The sequence below is a fragment of the Paramormyrops kingsleyae genome, chromosome 13 (assembly GCF_048594095.1).
Source record: "Paramormyrops kingsleyae isolate MSU_618 chromosome 13, PKINGS_0.4, whole genome shotgun sequence".
In the NCBI taxonomy this organism is placed as follows: domain Eukaryota; kingdom Metazoa; phylum Chordata; class Actinopteri; order Osteoglossiformes; family Mormyridae; genus Paramormyrops; species Paramormyrops kingsleyae.
The window spans coordinates 12534428-12555925 of NC_132809.1; the positions used below are offsets into that span (position 1 = coordinate 12534428).

Below are 21498 nucleotides of genomic sequence, written 5' to 3' on the forward strand. Positions count from 1 at the left end.
AAAAAAAAAAAAACTTAGCGCTGATATGAAATGATTCGGCTCAGTTATTTTTAAATACTTTTAGAACACTACCGAGGGTTTTGTCGATCTGTTACAAGTAAGGTTTGCTTAATGATGAAGTTGACCTTTATCGCAGCCACTCACGACTGGATACTGATAACACCAATGTAAACAGACCAAACACACCTTGCCGTCCTGTGAATCGGAATGCTGCAAGGAAATGTTACAATGTTTTCGCAAGGGATCCGGATTTATACACACACACACACACGTACAAACTTTTTTCACGATGTTATTTGGGGGCTGAGAAGGTTCACAAAACAGAGTTATTACTTACGGCATATCGGGGGGACCCTAAAGCGGAAACATGGCCGTGTTCTGCGAGCAATCATTAATAGGATATATTAATATCTGCTATAACGAAAAAGAACTGATTGCAGTGTTTCATACATCAGTAATTTATGAAACATCTAAACAGGGCCGTGCAGAGACGTTTAAAGGGGCGGGTGCTCAAAGTTAAAAAAGATAGAACAGGCTGAATAACAACAACTCACATTCATGACGAATCTAATATGGAATTATGTGGATATCCATATTAGATCGCTTTTAGTGAAATAAAAGCCCTCCAGAGAAGAAGGGAAAAGTCCTGTAACTTACTTTAAAACAAAACATGTTCCCTAAAACGGTGGACAGAGCTACAGACCCGCTTGTAACACCCTTACCCAGTTAGTTAGCAGTTAATGACCACCACTACTTGTGCAGTTCATAAAAGCACAGGTAATGTTTGTCGCGCTGTTGCACAAACAGCACGCTCATTTATTTCAATTCATTTGTTGTTATAGACTATAGTGTGCGCTGTACACCCTATTTACTGTTTTGTTGCAGTCTGCACCTTCCAATTAATCTGCCTGCTTCTCCTCCAGCTCCGCACCACCCAGCCTGCAGAAAATGCGCGTGCACTTTGCGAGCTCGTACCCGGCTCGTAACGAGCGCGCTCTGCCCTCAAGGGCGAGCATTGGTTAATAGCAGTCATGTGACTGATGCAAGCCAGATCCTTTTATTTAGCAAAATTGAGATTAATAGTTACATTTTATTGTTGAGGGGCAAAGACAGGGCTCCATACGCACATACACATTAAAAAAAAAAAAAAAACAACAACAACAACAACAAAAGCATCCTCAAGCATCCTCCGCCCCCCCTGCACGTGCCTGCATCTAAATGAAACAGACTTTAGGCTACTTTTAAACTTTTATGCCCATTTAAAAGTATAGGCTGACCGATTAAGTGATACACACGTCGCGTTTGAAAAACTAAATCACAGTTTAATGATATCTGCTACTTTTCACGATGAGTCCACGCCATCGGCGCTCACTGAATGCCTGATATATAGGGAGCGGGGGCCCTACGACCGCACACCTCCAAGGGCTGCTCCTGCGATTCCTGTCCCGGCTACGCGGATGGCATGTGTGCATATTCCAGTTAATGTAACTGCCCCCATTGTCCAAAACATGCTGTTTAAGCAGTCTGTAGCTTAAGCACGTAGTGTGTCTCTTTTCTGATGAGCTGGCATCCCTGCCACTGTGTCGCCTGGGCTTCCTAGGATAAGTTGCGGGTTCACTGGCTTCCCCACTCAAAGGCTGGGTGGGGGCGGTGGATTAACCCCATCATCAACAGGTCAAGGCAGTACTGAGCAGTAACTAACATAACCACTAAATCAGAAAATATAATGTTATGTGCGTAGTTACAATTGATTATCTTTAATGATATTGCAACACAAAATCAGAAAATACAATGTTAAATGCGTGGTTATTGTTTCTAAGCATTAACGATGCAGCTTACATTAGATACAATGTCATTCTTGCTTTGTGTCGATTTAGTTTCATACAGCCCGTGAAGGAAAGTGAGTCTGTGGATCCGCGTTCACTGGGTCGCCGCAGCGCCGGGACTCGTCATCCCCTCCGCCGAGCGCTATCGCGACGTGACAAGCAGCACGGCCGACTCAGCCCACATCCGCCTCCTCTAATAAAAGCTCCTCCTTCTTCTTCACTACTGCAGAAGAACGAGGCATCGGGGGCACCAGGCGATCTCTATCTTACACTTGTAGCTAAACTCTTTCATTTTCCCTTCGCCGGAGTCTAAAGGTGAGGAACCTTTAAATGAAGGTTTAAAGGCATTAAACGTGCTGCTTTTCCGAAGTTTTATATATACATATATACGCGGCATGCTGATTAGGGGTGACTAGCTCTGTACTTTGCCTTTCTGGGTTTATCTGATCTTTTCCGGCGTTAATGTTATCAGCTCAGGTAATTTGAGTGAGTTAAGCGCTGTCTGCGACCACAAACGGCGCATCTGACAGCGGAAAGGTCGCGGGCCGCCCAGTCACTATCGGCAGACTCGGCATAGTCCGATCGCTCCACCATCCGGTCAATCGTCGCGCACATTTACGTGCCTTTATCATGTATAATAACTAGTTCGTTTGCAAAACAGAGCCATCAGAATACGGCTAGAACATTAACGCAACAAATGCAATGTTGTCTAATTTCACTATTTTCCTTGCGGACAATGTGACGTTTGCGCCACACGACGATTACAGTTATTCTTCTCACAAGAGTGATTTAAATATTGTTCTCAATAATCTAAGTCGAAATGACACATTTTAATACTGTTCTGCCTCATCAAAATGTCATTAGGCCTAATTTAATGTGAACGTAAACTAGCCGATTGCCCTTTTGGCATATTGCCTTCAGTTATTTCACACGTGGTATACGTGCTTCCTAGATTTTTTTTTTTTATTTCACGACACTTTCTCTGCTCATATTCAGAGCACTTGCGCAAGACTGATTAATCTCCTCGCTTTCTCTCTGCAGTTTTGAAAGCGACTATTCAGTTGCAGGTGTCAGGAGAAATGTAAGAGGATTTTAGCTGTAGGTTCCGACTCGCAGGAACCCGTTGACTCATCAGGTGCCATTTATAATAAGACAACGTTCAACGTGGGATCGGAAAATGTGCAGATCAGTTTCAGGTTTTAAAAATATACGAACAAGACACTTGAATTTATTTTCGAAAGGGACGCGTGCGCCTTCATCGTATTTATGAGGACTATTGTGTTTATTGTCACGTTACCTCAGCCCTTACCTTTAAAAGCTCCCAAATGCCTTGCATCTAAGGTGTTTTGGATAACATGGAGAGATCCGGGGCAAACCATGGACCGAAATATTAGTTTACCCATCAAGAAATGCGGTCAGTCTCACTTGCGTCATTTTATTCAATTGTAGTCCAATACAGAGTCCGAAACTACTGTCCGGATAGGCATACTTCATAGCTGTTGTTCAGAAGAGATGGGTTTAGATGTAGAATTGACATAATTGGGCTTTTCGAAATTGCATACTGGTAAGTATGCAAGTCAGTCCATCTTCGTTAACTGTTTATCCAGTACAAGGGCTCAATGTATGCGGATTTGCATTAAAATAAATAAACTAAGAATAACTGCATATACTTTTTCACATTAATTTGTCATAATTATGTCCCTCTTGATAAAAGTATGTATTGCATGAATGTGAAAAGGTGAAAATAAAAACAAGGACCAGTTCTTATACATATAAAGACTTACCTCCATTCTAATGTAAGTCTTGTAAAATCTGATTTTTAGTTGAGCATATATCTCTCTTTATGGACGTTTTCATATGGGGGGGTTAAAGCAACTTTAAATTAGACTAAGCTGTTCTTCATGTTTGGCTGAGCCTGAGTATCATAAACGTGTTACCTTACTTAAGGCCTAATTGACCAGCTCATCTTACAGTAATCCAGTTGCTCATTGTCCTGGGGAGACTAGGGCGCCCAGTGGTTCAGGGCGGAAATGGACACCCTGTCTGTCCTCTGTGCTGCACACCACTGACCACTCCCAGTGGTGACTTAAGGGGGGTGGATAAAGTGTTGCCTAGGCAACCTAGCACTTGTCAGTCTCTGGCTAAGCATGTGTTTGTGCAGTTGAGGAGTGGCCTGATTTGGAAAGTGCGAGTCACCTCCGGATTGTAGTACAAGAATGACACAGCTTTTAGTGCGTGGCATACAGGAGCTTGGACTGAATGGAGGTGCTAATGTCCACAACCTTGGTCCAAGTCTATTACCATGGTGCATGTCGTAATGGCCCTTCTGGAGGATAGGGCAATTTTTTTCAACAAGAAAACTGAATTTAGAATTTAGTGATCAGTGTTTATTGTTGATACACCACAGCACACAGTGCACAACAACTAAATGTGTCCTCTGCATTTAACCCATATGTGACGTTGTGACATAGCAAGGGGCAGCTAATTCAGCGCCCGGGGAGCAGTGCTTGGGGGCGGTACCTTGCTCAGGGTACCTCAGTGGTGCCTTGCTGGTCGGGGATTTGAACCTGCAATCTTTCAATCACAAGTGCACTTCCATAGCTGCAACACTTATTACGAGGCTCCTTGGCACGAACGGTCCCACCTCACTTTTCTCACGTTGTTCTCTCCTGCTAGCCCGTAGCGATGGCATCTACAAAGGAGAAGCTGATCGAGAACGTGTTGAGTGAAGATGCTGTTGGCTCCAGGAACAAGGTGACGGTGGTTGGTGTTGGCATGGTGGGCATGGCCTGCTCCGTCAGTATCCTCATGAAGGTGAGAATGACAGTTGAATTCAGCCGAACCCAACGGCCATGGTGAAAGTGACAGGCGAAATAATGGCCGAGAATGCCACCCACCATCTTAAGCTGCAGTCTAATGCAAGTTGCCTTTAAACAGGAGGTCTTAAGCCTCTGCCTAACTTAAGACCTACTGTTTAGTCGATGCTAATGGTGCTTTTTCTGTACTCCTTCAGGAACTAGCTGATGAGATGGTTCTGGTTGATGTCATTGAGGATAAACTGAAAGGCGAAGCCATGGACCTGCAGCATGGAAGCCTCTTCCTTAGGACCCCGAAGATTGTGTCTGACAAAGGTGATGAATGTGATGGGTTGTGTGAATGTCCCGGAAAGAGATTTCTAGGTGTACAACTAGATTAAAGAAGATCAATGAAAATGGATGCGGACGGCTGCTCTGACAAAGGCGCATGCAGTCTGTGAAGTGTCAATGCTGAGAGAACATTTTAAGCACTGATATGGTCCTTTGAATAGCGGTAGAGAGACCCCTATGAACTCTGACTGAGTAGTGTGTCACCTGGCTTGAGGGACCAAGCTGATGTCCTGCTGTTCCTCAGATTACAGTGTGACTGCAAACTCCAAGGTGGTGGTGGTGACAGCCGGTGCCCGGCAGCAGGAGGGCGAGAGCCGTCTCAACCTGGTGCAGCGCAACGTCAACATCTTCAAGTTCATCATTCCCAACATCGTCAAGTACAGCCCCAACTGCATTCTCCTCATTGTCTCCAACCCAGGTAATGCTTCACAACCAGCTTATATGGAAAAAAATATAACATCAATATGACAGCCTCATTATGCACAGCATGGCTGGCTTACCTTCAGATGCTTGTTTACATTAGGCGTCTGGGGAAAGCTTAACTACCTTGAGGCCCAGTAAATCTGTCATTCTGCTTTGATTACTGAGTTGTTCTCTAATTTGTTTTCCCCCCTCAGTGGACATCTTGACCTACGTGGCCTGGAAGCTGAGTGGTTTCCCCAGGAACCGTGTCATTGGCAGTGGTACCAACCTGGACTCTGCTCGCTTCCGCCACCTGATGGGCGAGAAACTCAACATCCATCCATCCAGTTGCCATGGCTGGGTCATTGGGGAGCATGGAGACTCCAGCGGTAAGTCTATTCTGTCCCGTGCATCTGCTCAGTGTGGTCTGACCTGTCTGACCTGCCAATCATTGGAAGTCTTTGTGAAGGTAATAAATCTGCTCTACTGCATCAGACCGTTTCTTGCTAGTCTGGGTCATAATGTTCCCACCTCTTTTGCAGTACCCGTGTGGAGTGGTGTGAATGTGGCTGGGGTCACTCTCCAGAACATCAACCCACAACTGGGCTCAGATGCAGATGAAGAAAACTGGAAGAGTGTCCACAAGATGGTAGTTGACAGGTGAGTCTCATCACTGTAAATGCTACACGATGGGAGGCATACCTCCCTTCCGGAACGTTCTTATTAAAAAAGGTTCAGTTTAGCATTTTTAACACCATTTCTAGAAATCAGTATGAGCTGAGACAAAGTCACATCTGCTAGTCTCAGTATATATAGGGCAAAGCAAGCAGAAAATCGGAATCTTTAATTTGTGCATCAGCAACCTAAGAGCCGTGGAGGTTGTCCTAGTAATGGACCTGCATTCTTCTCACACATTAATCTGTTAATTGGGTGCAGTAAGTGTTAAACTGATTCCTTTCAACCTTCCTGTCACTCAGTGCCTATGAGGTCATCAAGCTGAAAGGGTATACATCCTGGGCTATCGGGCTGTCTGTAGCCGACTTGGTGGAGAGTATCATGAAGAACCTGCGAAAGGTGCACCCAGTGTCCACCCTGGTCCAGGTGAGTGTCTTCTGTACATAGTGCCCACAGTAGTAGTAGATGCAGCAAATCCTCAAATCACACAGTTGAGCATTTCAGTGTTTGTGTGCCATTGACCGCATCAGAGCATATCTGTGTCCACTGGCCTTGCCTCTGAGATTGCTGACGCTTCCAGGAAAACAAAATACTGATAATACCCATGATAACTAATCATAGACACTTAAGTACATAGATTATCTATCCTTGCACAACCTAAGTCTAGTCTTGAGAGTCAGCTGGTGTACACATGTTCAATCGAAAGATGCCCTCTGCCTTACTGACAGCGTGTCCCCCTCCCCTAGGGCATGCACGGTGTGAAGGATGAGGTCTTCCTCAGTCTGCCCTGCGTCCTGGGCAACAGTGGGCTCACTGACGTGGTGCACATGACTCTGAAGGCCAGTGAGGAGAAGCAGCTGGTGAAGAGCGCAGAGACCCTATGGGGTGTCCAGAAGGAGCTCGTCCTTTGAGGGCCATACAGAGATGACCACAGTGGCTTTGAAGCTATCTCCTTTAGCCAGCTATCTCCATTAGCCAGCACTCCCCTTTAGCCAGCACTCCTGAACCAAACAGTCTCTAAGCAGTTGCACCTTATTGCCTCACTGTACCTGCGCTAGGTGGAAATCTCCTTTGTGGACCTTTGTCAGCAGTGATTTTGTCTGTACTTGTCTTTGTTGTGCAGTCTATATAGAGTATTTAAAAATGAAACAAGGGCCAGTCTTGCAAGCAAAGGTATGGTTTTATGGTCTTAAACCAAATATCAACCGTTCCATACATCAACCAAAGCTGTTATTTTTTGGTTAGAAATGAACCAAAATTGCATTCCTGAGAGCTATTCACTGCCTTGTGAGGCTTCTATCTGACCATTAGTACCACTACTAAATGGGGCAGGATTAATGTTACTATCAGCTACCTTTGTTTACAGTTGTAATCTCTAGAATGAAAGCTTAATCATGTCAGTATTTGGACTGTCCCATAGCACTTTCCTAATAAAGGACTGTCTTGTTCTGGTCTCTGAGTGTGGTCATGTCTGAACCTTTCTTCATAATGAAAAGCAGTGCATCTATAAGTGCAAGAGGAAGAGCTGTAGATTCTGTCCAGTTTATGGTCACCAAAATAAACATCAAGAGTAAACCCCAGCAATGTTGTTCTTCCCTCCTTTCCTGCATGTCTGCCTCCTGTTGAGATTGTTCAAAGGGTTTAATGGGACAAAAGTCCTCCAATTCCAGCAGAGATGCAAGGTAGACTTTACGTAACCCTTGAAATACTTCCTGCCAGCAGAGACAGAACTCATTCTTGAGAATTTAACTTGTTCAAGTTGGGATTTTTCCATCTTGTGAAAATATTTACCTTTGCTCAGTGCTATTCAATAGTGACAATGTTTAGATGAAAAAAAAGTAAAGTTTATTTCTCCAGATGAAATATTGTACAATTTCCTTCAAAGTGCATTTAACAAAACTAGATTTTAGTGAAAAATATTGTCAATCTTCACCAGGAATTCACTGAAGTCTTTCCATAAAATTACTGATTCCCAAATAACATTACTTTGATAGCTCTATATATTTAGAAATTTGCTAAGCAGAAAGGCAGGAAAACCAGCTATTAAGCATGGTAAGATTTCAGATTTAAAAAACCATCCATGAATGCTATAGATATGTACCTCCATCATTCTGTTGTAATATGGATAAAGAAGACTTCAAGCACACTGACTTCCAGTGAAGATTACAAAGGAGACCGAACAAATCTATAGTAATCAAGTCAACTGCTAACATTTCCAAGTACAGCTGGGAGAACAGACTTTAAAATAGTAAATAGACACACAATTCCCCACCTGAAAAGTCTGTACTGCTTCCTGTTTTTTGAGGACCAGTAAGTACCCCTGCAAGAATATCTACAGAGTGAGACCTCACGAATGAACGAACATCAGGTAGGTCAAAACTCCATTCCCATGCAATCTGTCCCTTCATGTTGGGAAAAGTTTGTGAACCAGTGGTGACCTCACACCATTCCCCACTCCACCTCACCTTTTTTTAAAGACCCTCCTTCCACTCAACTCTGTAGTGTATATAATGTTCTTGTTTTGCAGCCTTTGCCCATGTTTAGCTGGGACAGTATTGTTTAGATAGCGCAGTACAGGATGTGTTACTAATGCTTAATACAAACAAAAATAAACGTATACATTTGATGTTTAATTATACAGAAAAGGTTAAAATACTCCACCCCTCATTTAACCAAGAATTTTTCTATTAATCTCCCCCAAGTGATACGTTTCCCGTTTTCATCCTGTTGAGAATCGATGATCTTTCTTGCGCACACACATGCACTCTGTTTGCTGTGGCCCAGCATATTTGAGTCCAAAAGCTGTGGGGAACAAGTGCCACTATGTGAAGAGAGAGTACCGGTCTGAAAAAAGGGCTGAAAAAGGCTCAAGTACCCAGTGATGCTGAGGTCACCGAGGTCAGTAGAGGTCGCTGAGGCCGGCCGTCTTGCGAGCCTTCTGCATCAGAGCTCGCAGCTGGAACTGTTTGCGGGACAGGAGACGCACGTGCTGCACGGGGAAGAGGATCATCAGCAAACCCACTTCCTTAACTAGTGACCCCTCTGGGCGGTTAGGAAAGCCCAGATAGAGAGATTCTGACATCTGTTGCAACATGTGTGATGATTGCACGAAGACAGCCAACTGCTTCACTTAGTTGCGCATGTGCACAATGACAAAGCTGACTCTGACTGAACCATAGAATCTAAACAGGTTCCTTTCATTTACTAAAGCAAAACCAAAGAAAAGGAGTATGGTTTACTGAAGCCTTACCTTACCGTCACTGTCTATGCAGAGTTCGTCAATCAGGACCTCACTCACCATTTCACTGCGTGACAAACTGGCTGCCCACAGTAAATTTGAGCTGCTATTGCTCATAATTAGTGAAACACTGCTTTACTCATCTAGCTTGCATGTAACACTGCAGCTGGGTCATCCAGCACACAAAAGGCAAATGAAGAGAGAAAAAGAACTGAGAGAATATAAACTGGGATAAAAAGAACCCACCTTGAGAAAAACCTCGAGGTCGATGACCCCGCGCCGCAGCGCCTCCCCCAGGTAGAAGATGGTGTCCTCGATCGCATTCTCCTCGGCGTACAGGTTGAGGATCTGCTTGTAGAGGGGTGCCGTGGGCACGATGACATCATCAATGTCATTGTTCTCAGACTGGCTCTCCATCTTCTCCAGGGCGGTGGTCAGCTCCTCATCCTTACGCTTCAGGAGCTCGATGTTCCTGTCCACGTCCGTCTGACGGGTGGGTGTGGGAGATGGATAATGAAACAGGTGTCACACTGACTATGTACATGGAACAGTAATCTGCAAACAGCCGTGGCTGGTGTGAAGATTAAATGGATTCTACCCGTTTTATAAAGATAGTCCAGTGTTTGTTAAAGGGCCTTAGAGAACAATGCATGAGAAAAATTCTGGTCTGAAATCCTGAAGAAGTCCAAGGGATTTTCTCACCACTTCCTGGTCCAAACGAGACACCATGTCCTCAAGCTTCTGGTGGCCTTTCTTCAGGTCCTCCTCGGTCCTCTTGAGGGCATCCAGCTCTGCCTGGGCCCGGTCCATCTCCTCCTTCATCCTCCAGCGAAGCTTGTCACTCACCGCTGAGATGAGGGAAGCACGGATGGTATCCTCTCCAATGGTGCCGTCACGGCTTGGGCCTGCGGGGGATGGGAGTCACAGGTGAACCATGCCTCCATGCTTCACGAACATCAGTATGCTACAAAGCGTCCCACCATGTCATACCAAATTCATTAAGTATTCAAGGACTAAAAGGGCACCTTCACCGTTTCGCTTCATCAAACGTGGTGATATTTTGCCGTTATATTTCAGTCGCCACTCACACAGGGCAGCCCCGCATCTCTCAAATGTGCACCTGTTTGCACCTGCATTGTTTAATGTTCAAACAAAGTGACGGACAATCCCAGTGTACACTACAAAACAGCAGCACAGTAGGATCCCAGTCACTGTGCTTCAGACTCAAAAAGCAAAAAACAGCAACATAAAAACATACGCATTAATCATTTATCATTATTTTAATCATTATTCATTTTACATGACGCCCCCCAGACATAATGCCTTAATGTCTGTAATAGCTTACATTAAAAAATAGTTATAAGTATTAAGTGTTTACCCTTGTTCCTTAGCTGCCCCTATTTGTGACGGCCCCTTAATGTATGAGCTCTTTAAATTGTTCCATCTTTATTCTTTCATCCCTTAAACACACAGCATGCTGCAATAAACACTCATCTATAATGATGACAACTAACACAGTCTAAAGTCTGCTGTATTTCTGAGAGCATGCACGTGAAGCGCACGCTGCTGCCACGCGCGTGAAGACGAGCCAACACGCGCCGATAGCTTAGACACCCTGCAGAACGATGGGTGAGGACAGCGGACAGGTGCGTTTGCTGGCAGACGTACACTAGACTGAACAGTGTAGGGAAGGGAAACACCATACTTGTGAAAAAGAAGTCTAGATACATATACAGTTGCCCTAACTTGAGGGGCATCCCTACCAATCACCTTATTTTCAGTGTGAAGCACTGAGATCCAAAAAAAAATCCATTAGCTGTGAGGAGCAAATATGTAGGTTGAGGAGGATGTAAAAGCTTTAATACAGCAATATCTCCATTACATTTTCAGGGTTCCTTAAAAAACAGATCTATGATGATAGGAAGAACATTGTTTAATTGTTCCACAGGCAAGCAAAACGTCATTGGTGTGTACAGCACACATCCATAATTAGGAATAAATCATAGGACAGCAAATCCTCATTCAAAATACTACATCCTTCTTCGGCAACACACAGTGATGAATATTAATCACCAACAAAACAACCGCCCAGAGGTCACCCTGAGGTCTGCTGCCCTACCACATGAAAGTTCATTCAACCGCACGCCTTTCTATAAAAGGCCTCAAGGTGGCGACATACAGTACTCACACTTAAACAGCAAACAAACGATCATTTCATTATTTCAAACTAAATCTATGTTGTTTTAGCAATGCAACATCGTATGAGTGGTGATCAGCACGGTGATCACCATTTTGGCACATTGCCTGTGTAGTGTCCCCAAGGCGAACTTTGTCATTTGTTTTGATCCCACCCACTGTCCACGATAGGCTGACGTAATGTGACATTGTTTGTTTGTATCTAAACATGCATGTTACACATGCTTAGAATTTAGTGATTGTTGATGACACACCACAGCACACAACAACGAAATGTGTTCTCTGCATTTAACCCATATGTGACATAGTGACATAGCAGGGGGCAGCTAATTCAGTGCTGAGGGAACCTCAGTGGTGCCTTGCTGGTTGGGGATTCGAACCTGCAATCTTTCAACTCCAAGTGTGCTTCCCTAACCATTAAGCCACCACCGCCCACACTGCGGGATTGGTCAGCGGGTAATTATGCAGTTAATTGGCATACTTTGCATCGCACCGCGCACTTCTGTAAATAGTCTAAATTAATGAGTGTATTTGCGTATTATTGGTGTAAATAGTAATTTTCATAACTGTGTAATGTTTGTTGCGGAATACGTGTTTCATTAGCATGTAACCATGAGTGTCATGTAGATTGCTGGCTTCCCTGTCTGTGCCACTTCTAGACCAGTAGTGGCTGTTAATAAAGAAAGCCTCTTCCATTTTAAAAGAGCTGTCAATTCCATTAAAATGACACACACACTCGCCATAATACGTATATTTACACTCAATATGATTGTCTGCTGCACCAAAAACACTACGTGCACTCTAGGGTTGTGGTGTGACATAAAACAAACAAGGTGACTGTGTCTTTAAGTATGTGGCAGACATCCTTTGATGTATGTGGCCGCGTAATCCACCTCCATTTCGCTGTGCTCAGTGAACCTCACTTACATTTAAGTACTTAACAGATGCTTTTGCCAAAGCAGCGTATAAGTGAAGCAAGTAGCACAATACAATCAATGTGCTGTCAAGGAGTCAACTAGGCATAAGCGCAGCTGGGGTGACCTGTGCTGACCCTCCAGACAGAGACTGGTGAGCGACCATATGGAATGTGGCAGAACAGAGAGAGAAAAATGCTGAATTTTTTTAAAATATAATTCAAGACTGCCTGGGATCCTTGATGCTTTGACCATATTTAGAAATATTTACAGCACCAGCCTTTCTACTCATACTTGTGGTTTGGTCCAATCCTCTATCTGTGTATATAACAGAAACATCTATAAATACAGCGATATCTAGCGCTTAATTAATAACAGTCTCACATTTGATTCAGAACCACGTCAGTCATGAACAGTATGTAGGAGGCACCAGGACCATTCTCCAAGAAAAATCCTCGAGGAATGAAGAAGCTGGAAATCTGTTTTAAAATTAGTGCTTCAAAATGTCTTCAAGAGGTTCAGCCATTTTTAGATCTGGTGAATGGAGGGGCTGTGGATGACGTTTAACTTCCTTCTGCTCAAGAGACCACTCTAATTTATTAACAAACATGTGGTTGGGACATTATCCTTGTGGAGTATAGGACAATGATGAGGGAACATCTGCCATTTAACCAAAACCTCAGAGCAATCACTGGACAGAATGCCTGACAGTTAGTGTTCATCTACCCTTTTCAGTAGACTTCGAACTCTGTTCTTAGGAAATTTTAGGAACGTTTTTCCATACTTGCCATACATTGTCAAAATTTGACACATTTAAAAATTCTTAAGTTTTTTGTAACTGATGTTCCAGCAATTCAACAGCTAACATCTAGGGTATTTGGAAACACTGTTAGCGGCCACATCTGACATATGAGAAAACTAACATATCAAACTGCTGATTGTCACATCAAGACTGACACATTCTTTTCAGAACACTAAAGTGTCTTGTGCCTGTGAGCTTGATCTACAATATACCAAATGTCAAATAATAATGCAATACCAGTTTGACAAAATGAATACATTTATACATGAACAGTCCTATTGAAGTAATGTAAATAAGGTTATTCTGCATTATGTTTTCACCCTTGTATTTTCCACATTCTTCACTTTTTCCAACAGTAGGCCCTAAGAGAACATTACAGCTCCCAGCAGGCAGCTTACCGACAGTGGTGACAGGGGGCTGGGGCCCATAGTGGCCTGGACCAGCCGCACCAGGGTACGAGTTTCCACTGGGGTACGGATACCCTGGGTATCCACTAGAGGGAAACAACACATCAAGAAAAGATCATCACTGACTAAAAGATATCAAAGAACAAGTCTACCTTAGATTCTATCTATGTGAAGAATTTTGTCTACATTACCAGAGTATTTATATAAAACCATACAGCTACTCACAATAACGATGTTCTTATTCTCTAATCTACCATGTTCACAAAACTTGAGTCTGCATCATAATGAACTATCTTGCTTTTACGATACGAGCCGACAGCAAAGGACTGCTGGTCATGCAGACGCCCTACCTGGTATTGGCAGCAATACCGGATCCGTAGGGCGACACCGTTGGCATTCCGGGCATGTAGGAAGCTGGAGAAGAACAGAGGGACGGAAAACAGCCACAGTGTCATGGATAAACACTACAAAGAGGTGCGAACAGGAACGGCCGTGCATTCAAATGAATACCATCCATGAGCATCCAAGCCTCTGCTCCGTTATTATAAACTTACTTTCCTGTTCTGTCATGTCCTGCTTTCATTTATATACAGAAACTGATTACTCACTTGGGAAATAATTATACTTAAGAACCATCTGTTAGCCATGTTTTAATCGTGCCACAAAGTTACATCTCACTGATTGCGATTAACAAGCAAAGCACAACTTCATACTGTGCAACTTGCCAGCCATTTTTATTATGGTATCTACAGAGCAAATGTGCTTTGGTTACTGTTCAATTCAATGTAAAGGCTATAATTCTGCACTTGGTCAGTTACTCCCGGTATTAAGTATGCAGTGCACATCTCGAGATGCTGTGCTTACTGTTTGGAGGACCGGCAGCCTGGAATGCCTGGTAGGGAGCTTGAGCGGTGGGCCGAGAAAACACTGGAGGCTCCTCCCCAAAGACCACTATCATCACCTGGATTAGGCCGTACAAATCCGACTGAGGCTGTGGGACAGGACACAGAAGCTTGTTCAAACGCAAGAACTCGGAACTGAGCATCAAGAGACACCGGAAAGGAACACGACTTCCCACCAAAACCTCAAACTGCACAGACGGCGGCGACTTACGTGCTTCCACTCATGCAGATAGGGGAGGTAAATCTTTCCATTGGCATCTATGTGTTTCCCTGTTCTGATCATCATGGTACTGGTGGGCTTCACAAAACAGATGGGTGGGTTGAACGGGTAGGTGTCCAGAAGCCACAAACAAACGGGGATGTTGTAAACATTTCCTAGTGAAATATGGTTGGGTGGGGAGCAAAAACAGTAAACAAAAACAGTCATTTAAACCAGAGAGAAGTGTGACAGCATATTTACCAAAACAAAAATGCTGCTTTTCATAAACAAACAAATAAATAAATAAACAAAACAGAACAAATCAGAAGAATATTAATAATAATGTCATACACATTCAATTGTCTTTCAATTATCTATACCAACCTTTGTAGCTGACTGGAACAGTTCCTGTTAGACTCATCAAGTCTCTGCTTGACCCATCATTAAACACTGTGAATAGAACATTCTCAAATCAATATCCCCCGCAATTGCTCATCTGCAATGTGTTTTGCCGGCTATCGCACACAAAAGCATGACTAAATCAGAATGGCAGATGTAATTATAAACCTGGTTTACGCGCGTTTACACGTCTTTCATTAATCCCAGCTGCACTTTACGACTGACTACAAATCGCCTGCTTTCCGCCCAGCGTGACTGTAAAGCCACCTGCCGATTACACGGGGTGCTATGGGGCAGCCGGCCGCAACCTGTGTGATGGAGACGGTACTTACCGTAAGCATCCATCACGGGCTTCAGATCTTTGTAGTGAGAGATGACGTTTATGATTTCCCGGACGGTCAGATCTCTGTACTTGTATTGCTGTAAAACAATAACAATAATGAACTAAATAAGATCACACCACGCGAGCCATCTAGGTTAGCAAAACACGGGTGTATAACACACGTCTAATCGGATTTCATTTCGAGGCCGTCTTTTAAGTACCTGAAACACTAAACAGCTATGTGATTTCTTTTATAACGACATGCTAAAAGACGCAGAGCTCTGTCGGCCCACTTATTATGGACCACAACACAAAAGCGCAGCCAGCTTAGCTAATTTAGAAACGGAAAGTAAAAGGCTGTCCGAAGTCGTCAGGAAAGGTGCTTTTCTTTAGCTGACAAAGGCCACAAACCTTAGACAGCATTTTCTTCAGCGCTCCTTCGTTGACAACTGCCATGGCTCGCTCCGGTGATGCTAGCTCCTAGCTAACGCGGCTTCGACTTCAGGACGGTCCTAGTCAGGGAACCCAAGCGAACCTCTCCCAGCCGACACTGGCGGAAATGGGACCGCGCTACAGACAGTATTTCACCTGGACTTGGTTCTCGACTGTGTTACTTCCTTACATTACCAACATACGTTACAAAACAGTAACATATAATTTAGCCGTAGTCTGTTTAGGCTGTGAACTTTTACGGATAAAAACGGGAACGTCGTCAACATGGAAACATTTCCTGTATCGATGCACGACTGTTTCCGGTCACATGACAAATGACGTTTCTGTCTATGTCATACGTTGCCATACGAACCGAGCATCGTCACTCGAAGAGGGAATCCTGGTTTTAAACCTCACCACAGGTTGAAATTATGTTTAAAATGACATAAGCAAAAATGTCACCAAAGTGTGATCTTGTGTAAAGAAAAAGACGTATTTTGTGCGGTGACTGCTGGCAGATGTGACTTTAATGGCATGCTTTTTTACATACTAGTTTATCATTTATAGAACTGCAAGAGGAAACTGGAGTTTCATGGTGAGAACACAAAACAACACACATAGAGTGAGGCAGAAGTCCAAACCTCAACACTGGAGGTGTGAAGCAACAGCGCTACCCACTGAGCCACCGTGTCACAATATAGGCCTATCATGAACACTATATATACACTATATATCGCTACGCTTTTATTGCTAGGCAGAAAATCACACATTAATAACATTACCCGGTCAGCCTACTTTCATTTAAGAAATATTAATCGTCTCCGTCCATCTCTTACCCCCTATTCTGCAGCCATTCTTGTTCAGTCTAGTGACTTCCCGTCTAGACTACTGCAATTCACTTCTCTTGGGTCTCCCTCACAAGTCCCTTCGTAAACTTCAACAAGTCCAGAATTCAGCTGCCCGAATTATTACCCGAACCCCATCTGTCCACATCACTCCTGTTCTTCAGCAGTTACACTGGCTCCCTATACAGTTCCGTATCCAGTTTAAAGTCCTCTTGCTGACATTTAAAGCCATCCACAACCTTTCTCCCCCCTATTTATCTGACCTCCTTCATGTTTCCATTCCATCTCGCTCTCTCAGATCCTCTTCCTCATTATATTTGTCTGTTCCACCTGCCCGTCTTACCACAATGGGGAGCAGAGCATTTAGCCGCTCTGCTCCCCGCCTCTGGAACTGCCTCCCATCTCATCTTAGAAATATGGACTCATTTCCTCATTTCAAATCTGGACTCAAAACCTATCTGTTCAAACAAGCCTATTCATTGTAAAATCCATTTATTTGTCATTTATATTCATTTTAATGTATTTCTTGCATTGTATCTTTTGTAGTGTGTATAAATTTTTATGTATGCCTGTACGGTGACCTTGAGTGTCAGAAAGGCGCCTTTTTAAATAAAATGTATTATTATTATTATTATTACAAATGTGAATAAAATGTAATTTTTTGAAGTAACACTCAGACACTTGGACTCATTGACTTGTTTTGTTTTATTTTAAATAATGGCAGCCACAATCACACAATAATCACAAAACATTCAATTCTTGGTTTCACTGAAATATAATCAAATTTTAAATGTAAACATTAGGGGCTGGATTCTACCATGTACATAAGACAAAAATGCAAGCATTCTACAATAAATGTATGTGCTCAAATCTTTGTAATCAGGCATTATATGTCTCTGATTCTAATTTAAGAATGTTTTATATCTGACAAGTTTCATTCAATTCTATGGTGGATTTTATGGATAAGGCCGAGAAACAGCTAACATTTTGATTCATTAGATGAATAGACATCCTCTCTGCTCAGGATGACCTTTGACCCTTTCCTTGCAGACCACTGTGCCTCAGTTTGGGTCTGTGACACAGGCAGTGACAAAAATCCATCTGCAAAACATAGAGAAGTAATTGAATAATGTTGCCATGACATTGTGAAATTGTCCTAATGGCTCAAACAGGCATAAAAATACTTATGGTATATCTTGTTAAAATTCACCTGAATGCTAGTGAAAAAAATAGCAGATTTTTGGGATCGCTGCGTAAATAAAACATATCACAAAATTAGGTTTATTAAAATGATAAAATGTTGTGTTAAGTTGGAGTGAATAAATAAACATTGCTTTAAACTGGGTCAGACTCACGGATGCTGTTGTCCTCCCGGTGTCAGTGTTAAGATGTTCATTTCACACCTTCCAGTAAAATGCTGCATACAAAGAGCCCCCACCCCCCAGAATGGCTTCCTGCTGCTGACCTGTGCACACCTGATAGATAGCACGATGTGTAAACAGTGCAGCATGGTGACTCTAGAGGCGCCTCACTGTTGATGGTGTCCAGGCCTGCCGGTGTGCTGTCGCACTTGCACAAGGGCAGCTCATTTCCAAACGTGACTCTCATCGCCTGGACCAGGCCGTGCAGGTCTGTAAGAGGCTGAGGATGAAGAGCGGAGGCAGTCAATGGGGAGCCCAATGCGTGGTTTGGGGAATGACTGTGCTAACAGTGGGGATGAACTCACAATGTTGGTGTTTTATCCCAGGAAAATCTGGTTTACTTCTTAATCCCATTATAATTCACTGCTGGACATACATTTTATAAACATATCCAATATTTTTCTAAGTGCATTAATAAGGTCAGCTTAAGACAATGTCCTAAAGACCCATCCATCGATCAATCAATCTTCCAACTGCTTATCCAGTATAGGGTGGTGAGGAATGTAGTAAAGATAAATAGATTAATATTTTTAGTACACAAATGAGTGATTATTTCTAAGAAAGAATTGTGCACATGTGCATTGTCTCTTATTCGCTCAGTGGGTGGGCCGGAGACGACACACCGCCATGCTCTATGTGTGGAGTTTGCATGTCCTCCTATTTGCATAGGCTTCTTCCTGCGGTCCAAAGACATGTGACTAAGGGAACTCGTGTCTCTACCCATAAAGACCACAATGTTGGTGTGTCCTGCCATGTACGGGATATCCTGTCCAAGGTGCCCCCTTGCTCTGCCTATGACAGGCTCCAGGCTCTCACAGTGACCCTGCACTAGATTTCTGGTTACGGAAAATAGAAGGACATCGTCCCCTGGTGGCCGTTTGGGGAACAGGCATTTTTCAGCCAGTGCCGTTCTTATTTAATGTGGTACTAGTTAAATGCTACAGAAGAACACGTAACTCACAAAGAAATACACTCACAGGCTTCCAGGTTTGCAGGTAAGGTAAGTCGACCTTGCCGTCACCATCAACGTTTTCTGACCTGACAATCATGCTGCTTTTGGTTGGCTGTATGTAACACATGGGTGGGTGCAGCGGGTAGCTTTGCAGCAGCCATAGGGACACTGGGATGTTACACTCCATCCCTACAGGGAACCAAAAAGAATAGTAACTATGCGGGTCAGGTGGAATCATGTGACCTGAGAAATGATGTCAGAGTGAAACTGATTGGGTGTGGTTTACCTTTGTGACACACTGGGATTGTCCCCGTTAGACACATCAGGTGTCTACTGGAGCCGTCGTTGAACACTGAGCCATGGACATGAATGGATGAACGTGGTTTTGAGTCAAATAAAGATCCGAAAAGTAATGAATGGATCAGACACTTACCATAGGTGTCCAACACTGGTTTAAGACTGGTGTACTGGCAGATCACACTCCATATTTCACAAGCAATCAAATGCCTGTGCTTGTATTTCTGTTTTTCAAATGATAATAATGATAGCAATTATACAAAACAATTAAGTATTTCTATATGAAGAACTGCATTCTTGAAATATAATGAAAATCGTTTATTTTGATTTGAACAACCCAACGCATAATCAAAGGCGCCTCCCACTGGACTGACACCCCTAGTCAATGATCGAGCTCTGAGGCACGATAATAAACTAATTAAAGGCGTACTTTGGTCAAGTGCATCCCGGTTAAAAGAAATGCATGAAACAGAGAGAGTGCTGCATCAAATCCCGTCTTAAAGCCGCCTTCTCTACTTCTACAGCACACCATTAGGAACAACTCCCAAACCAACCGGGAGCACACAGAGATAAACAACGATAATAAATGGGTTACTTGTGAACAAGTAAGAGCTAAGACGGGCACATCTGCATTAAAAATTGTATTGACGTCTGGATGCATTTCTTCCAACGATTCCGGTCAGGGTCTCTTTCGCCATATTTCTAAATCAAATTTCATTTGAAAATGTAACGATTGGGGTTCTGACCTCGGGGACCTTATATCAGATATTCCCAAGCTAGTTATTTTGCTGCTATTTAAAGTCACTAACTGTTTGAGTGTGTGCCTCACATACTGTAAATACACGCTTTACAGTCCTCTGCTTAGTCTACGGGCTAGGTTTAATTAGAAAATCAGAAATGTTCAACGAAAATATAAGGAACTGGAATACCGAACGCTGTATTTTTCAATTCAATGCATTCTAGATATATTTTAAATATAATAACTGCCCACCCCTTCTGTCATTCACAAAGCAGTATTTGATGGCGTCGAGGTAGCCTTACATTATTAAGCAAAACACCTGTGTGTTACATAAGTCAATGCAATTTCTTACCTTTGATAACATTTTCTTGAGCCTCACCGTTTCCATGATAATCCTCAGTTATGTCAGACGGTGAAATAACTCGATATTCTCGACAGGGTCACAGAGATGCCAGCGAAAGCGCACCACGTCCCCTGAACTCCGCAACGTAATAGGAGCCGCAAAGGTAACTGGGCTTCGTCCTCATGCGGTACAGCAAGGCGTTTCCATAGCATCATGAATGAAGATACCGTTCACGTTTGACCCGTCGAAAGAATGGAACGTACTCTTCTTAAGTTAGTATTTCATTACAGTTATTCCTCTGAAACGTGGAGAAGCCACCACCCCGAAGCGCATTTCCCCGACGGCACTGCTGCACAGAGGTGGGGTACATCCTGGACATGTAATAAAAGTGACGTGAACCCGTTTATAAGTAGCCTACTTGGCTATTTTAAATAATTTAAATCAATGACTTAAATAGGCCTACCTTGAAAAAGGAGAGTGAAAATTGACGGATGGATGGATGAGCGCAGGTCTATATTGTATCGTTATACATGAGAGAAAATGTCTTTAGAATGGATGCCAGCGTTTCTAAGATAAATTACATATCAGTTCCGTTAACCTTCACGAGGTAAAATATTAATGAAGCATCATCCGTTTTTCTATAGGCTACCAACGTGTTTACAGCTGGATGTGCATAGTCGGTGGTTGTTACGACCTTTGGTTTCGCTCAATGAAACAATTAATAGGCCTACATTAATATGGTGTTTCGTTCAAATGTGTGTGCTGATTACCGCCTGTTGCTAATATTTGTGAACAATCTAGTGTTTATTAATTTTTGAGAACCTACTTGTATTGTGCAGTTCCACACTCAGTAGCCTATTAGAACAAACCATCCATTTCTGGCTATCGTTCACTAATATATATTTTTCCGCATAATTTGCCTTGCATGACTACGTCCATTCTGAACAACCCCGTAAAAGTTGTCGATTTCGAATTCAATGGAAAACCCATCCAGGACAGTCGCACCACAACTGGGAAAAAATCAATAAGACGTTTTTGACA

At 43.1% G+C, this 21498-nt stretch overlaps 3 protein-coding genes across 5 annotated transcripts; 1 reads left to right on the top strand and 2 right to left on the bottom strand.

The window, feature by feature from the left end:
* The first annotated feature begins 2003 nt into the window (after positions 1–2003).
* ldha (lactate dehydrogenase A4) lies at positions 2004–7629 on the top strand. Its single transcript, XM_023842285.1, has 8 exons — positions 2004–2141; positions 4503–4640; positions 4840–4957; positions 5217–5390; positions 5590–5763; positions 5917–6034; positions 6352–6475; positions 6796–7629. The coding sequence occupies exons 2-8, from the start codon at positions 4512–4514 to the stop codon at positions 6958–6960; spliced, it is 1002 nt and encodes a 333-aa protein (XP_023698053.1). The 5' UTR covers positions 2004–2141; positions 4503–4511; the 3' UTR covers positions 6961–7629.
* A 242-nt stretch (positions 7630–7871) lies between these two features.
* Positions 7872–16195, bottom strand: tsg101a (tumor susceptibility 101a). 2 transcript variants are annotated; one of them, XM_023842284.2, is made up of 11 exons: positions 15840–16195; positions 15439–15526; positions 15092–15157; positions 14720–14883; positions 14471–14597; positions 13957–14020; positions 13598–13692; positions 9990–10192; positions 9534–9773; positions 8925–9038; positions 7872–8851 (listed from the first exon to the last, which is right to left on the bottom strand). In XM_023842284.2, the coding sequence occupies exons 1-10, from the start codon at positions 15882–15884 to the stop codon at positions 8949–8951; spliced, it is 1182 nt and encodes a 393-aa protein (XP_023698052.1). In that variant the 5' UTR covers positions 15885–16195; the 3' UTR covers positions 7872–8851; positions 8925–8948. The 2 variants fall into 2 exon arrangements, with proteins under 2 accessions (XP_023698052.1, XP_023698051.1); XM_023842283.2 differs by having other exon boundaries at positions 7872–9038.
* Positions 16196–17392: 1197 nt separating this feature from the next.
* Positions 17393–21370, bottom strand: LOC111859526 (tumor susceptibility gene 101 protein-like). 2 transcript variants are annotated; one of them, XM_023842286.1, is made up of 6 exons: positions 20467–21370; positions 19512–19599; positions 19365–19430; positions 19104–19267; positions 18181–18346; positions 17393–17806 (listed from the first exon to the last, which is right to left on the bottom strand). In XM_023842286.1, the coding sequence occupies exons 1-6, from the start codon at positions 20500–20502 to the stop codon at positions 17685–17687; spliced, it is 642 nt and encodes a 213-aa protein (XP_023698054.1). In that variant the 5' UTR covers positions 20503–21370; the 3' UTR covers positions 17393–17684. The 2 variants fall into 2 exon arrangements, with proteins under 2 accessions (XP_023698054.1, XP_023698055.1); XM_023842287.1 differs by lacking the exon at positions 19365–19430.
* Positions 21371–21498: the final 128 nt, after the last annotated feature.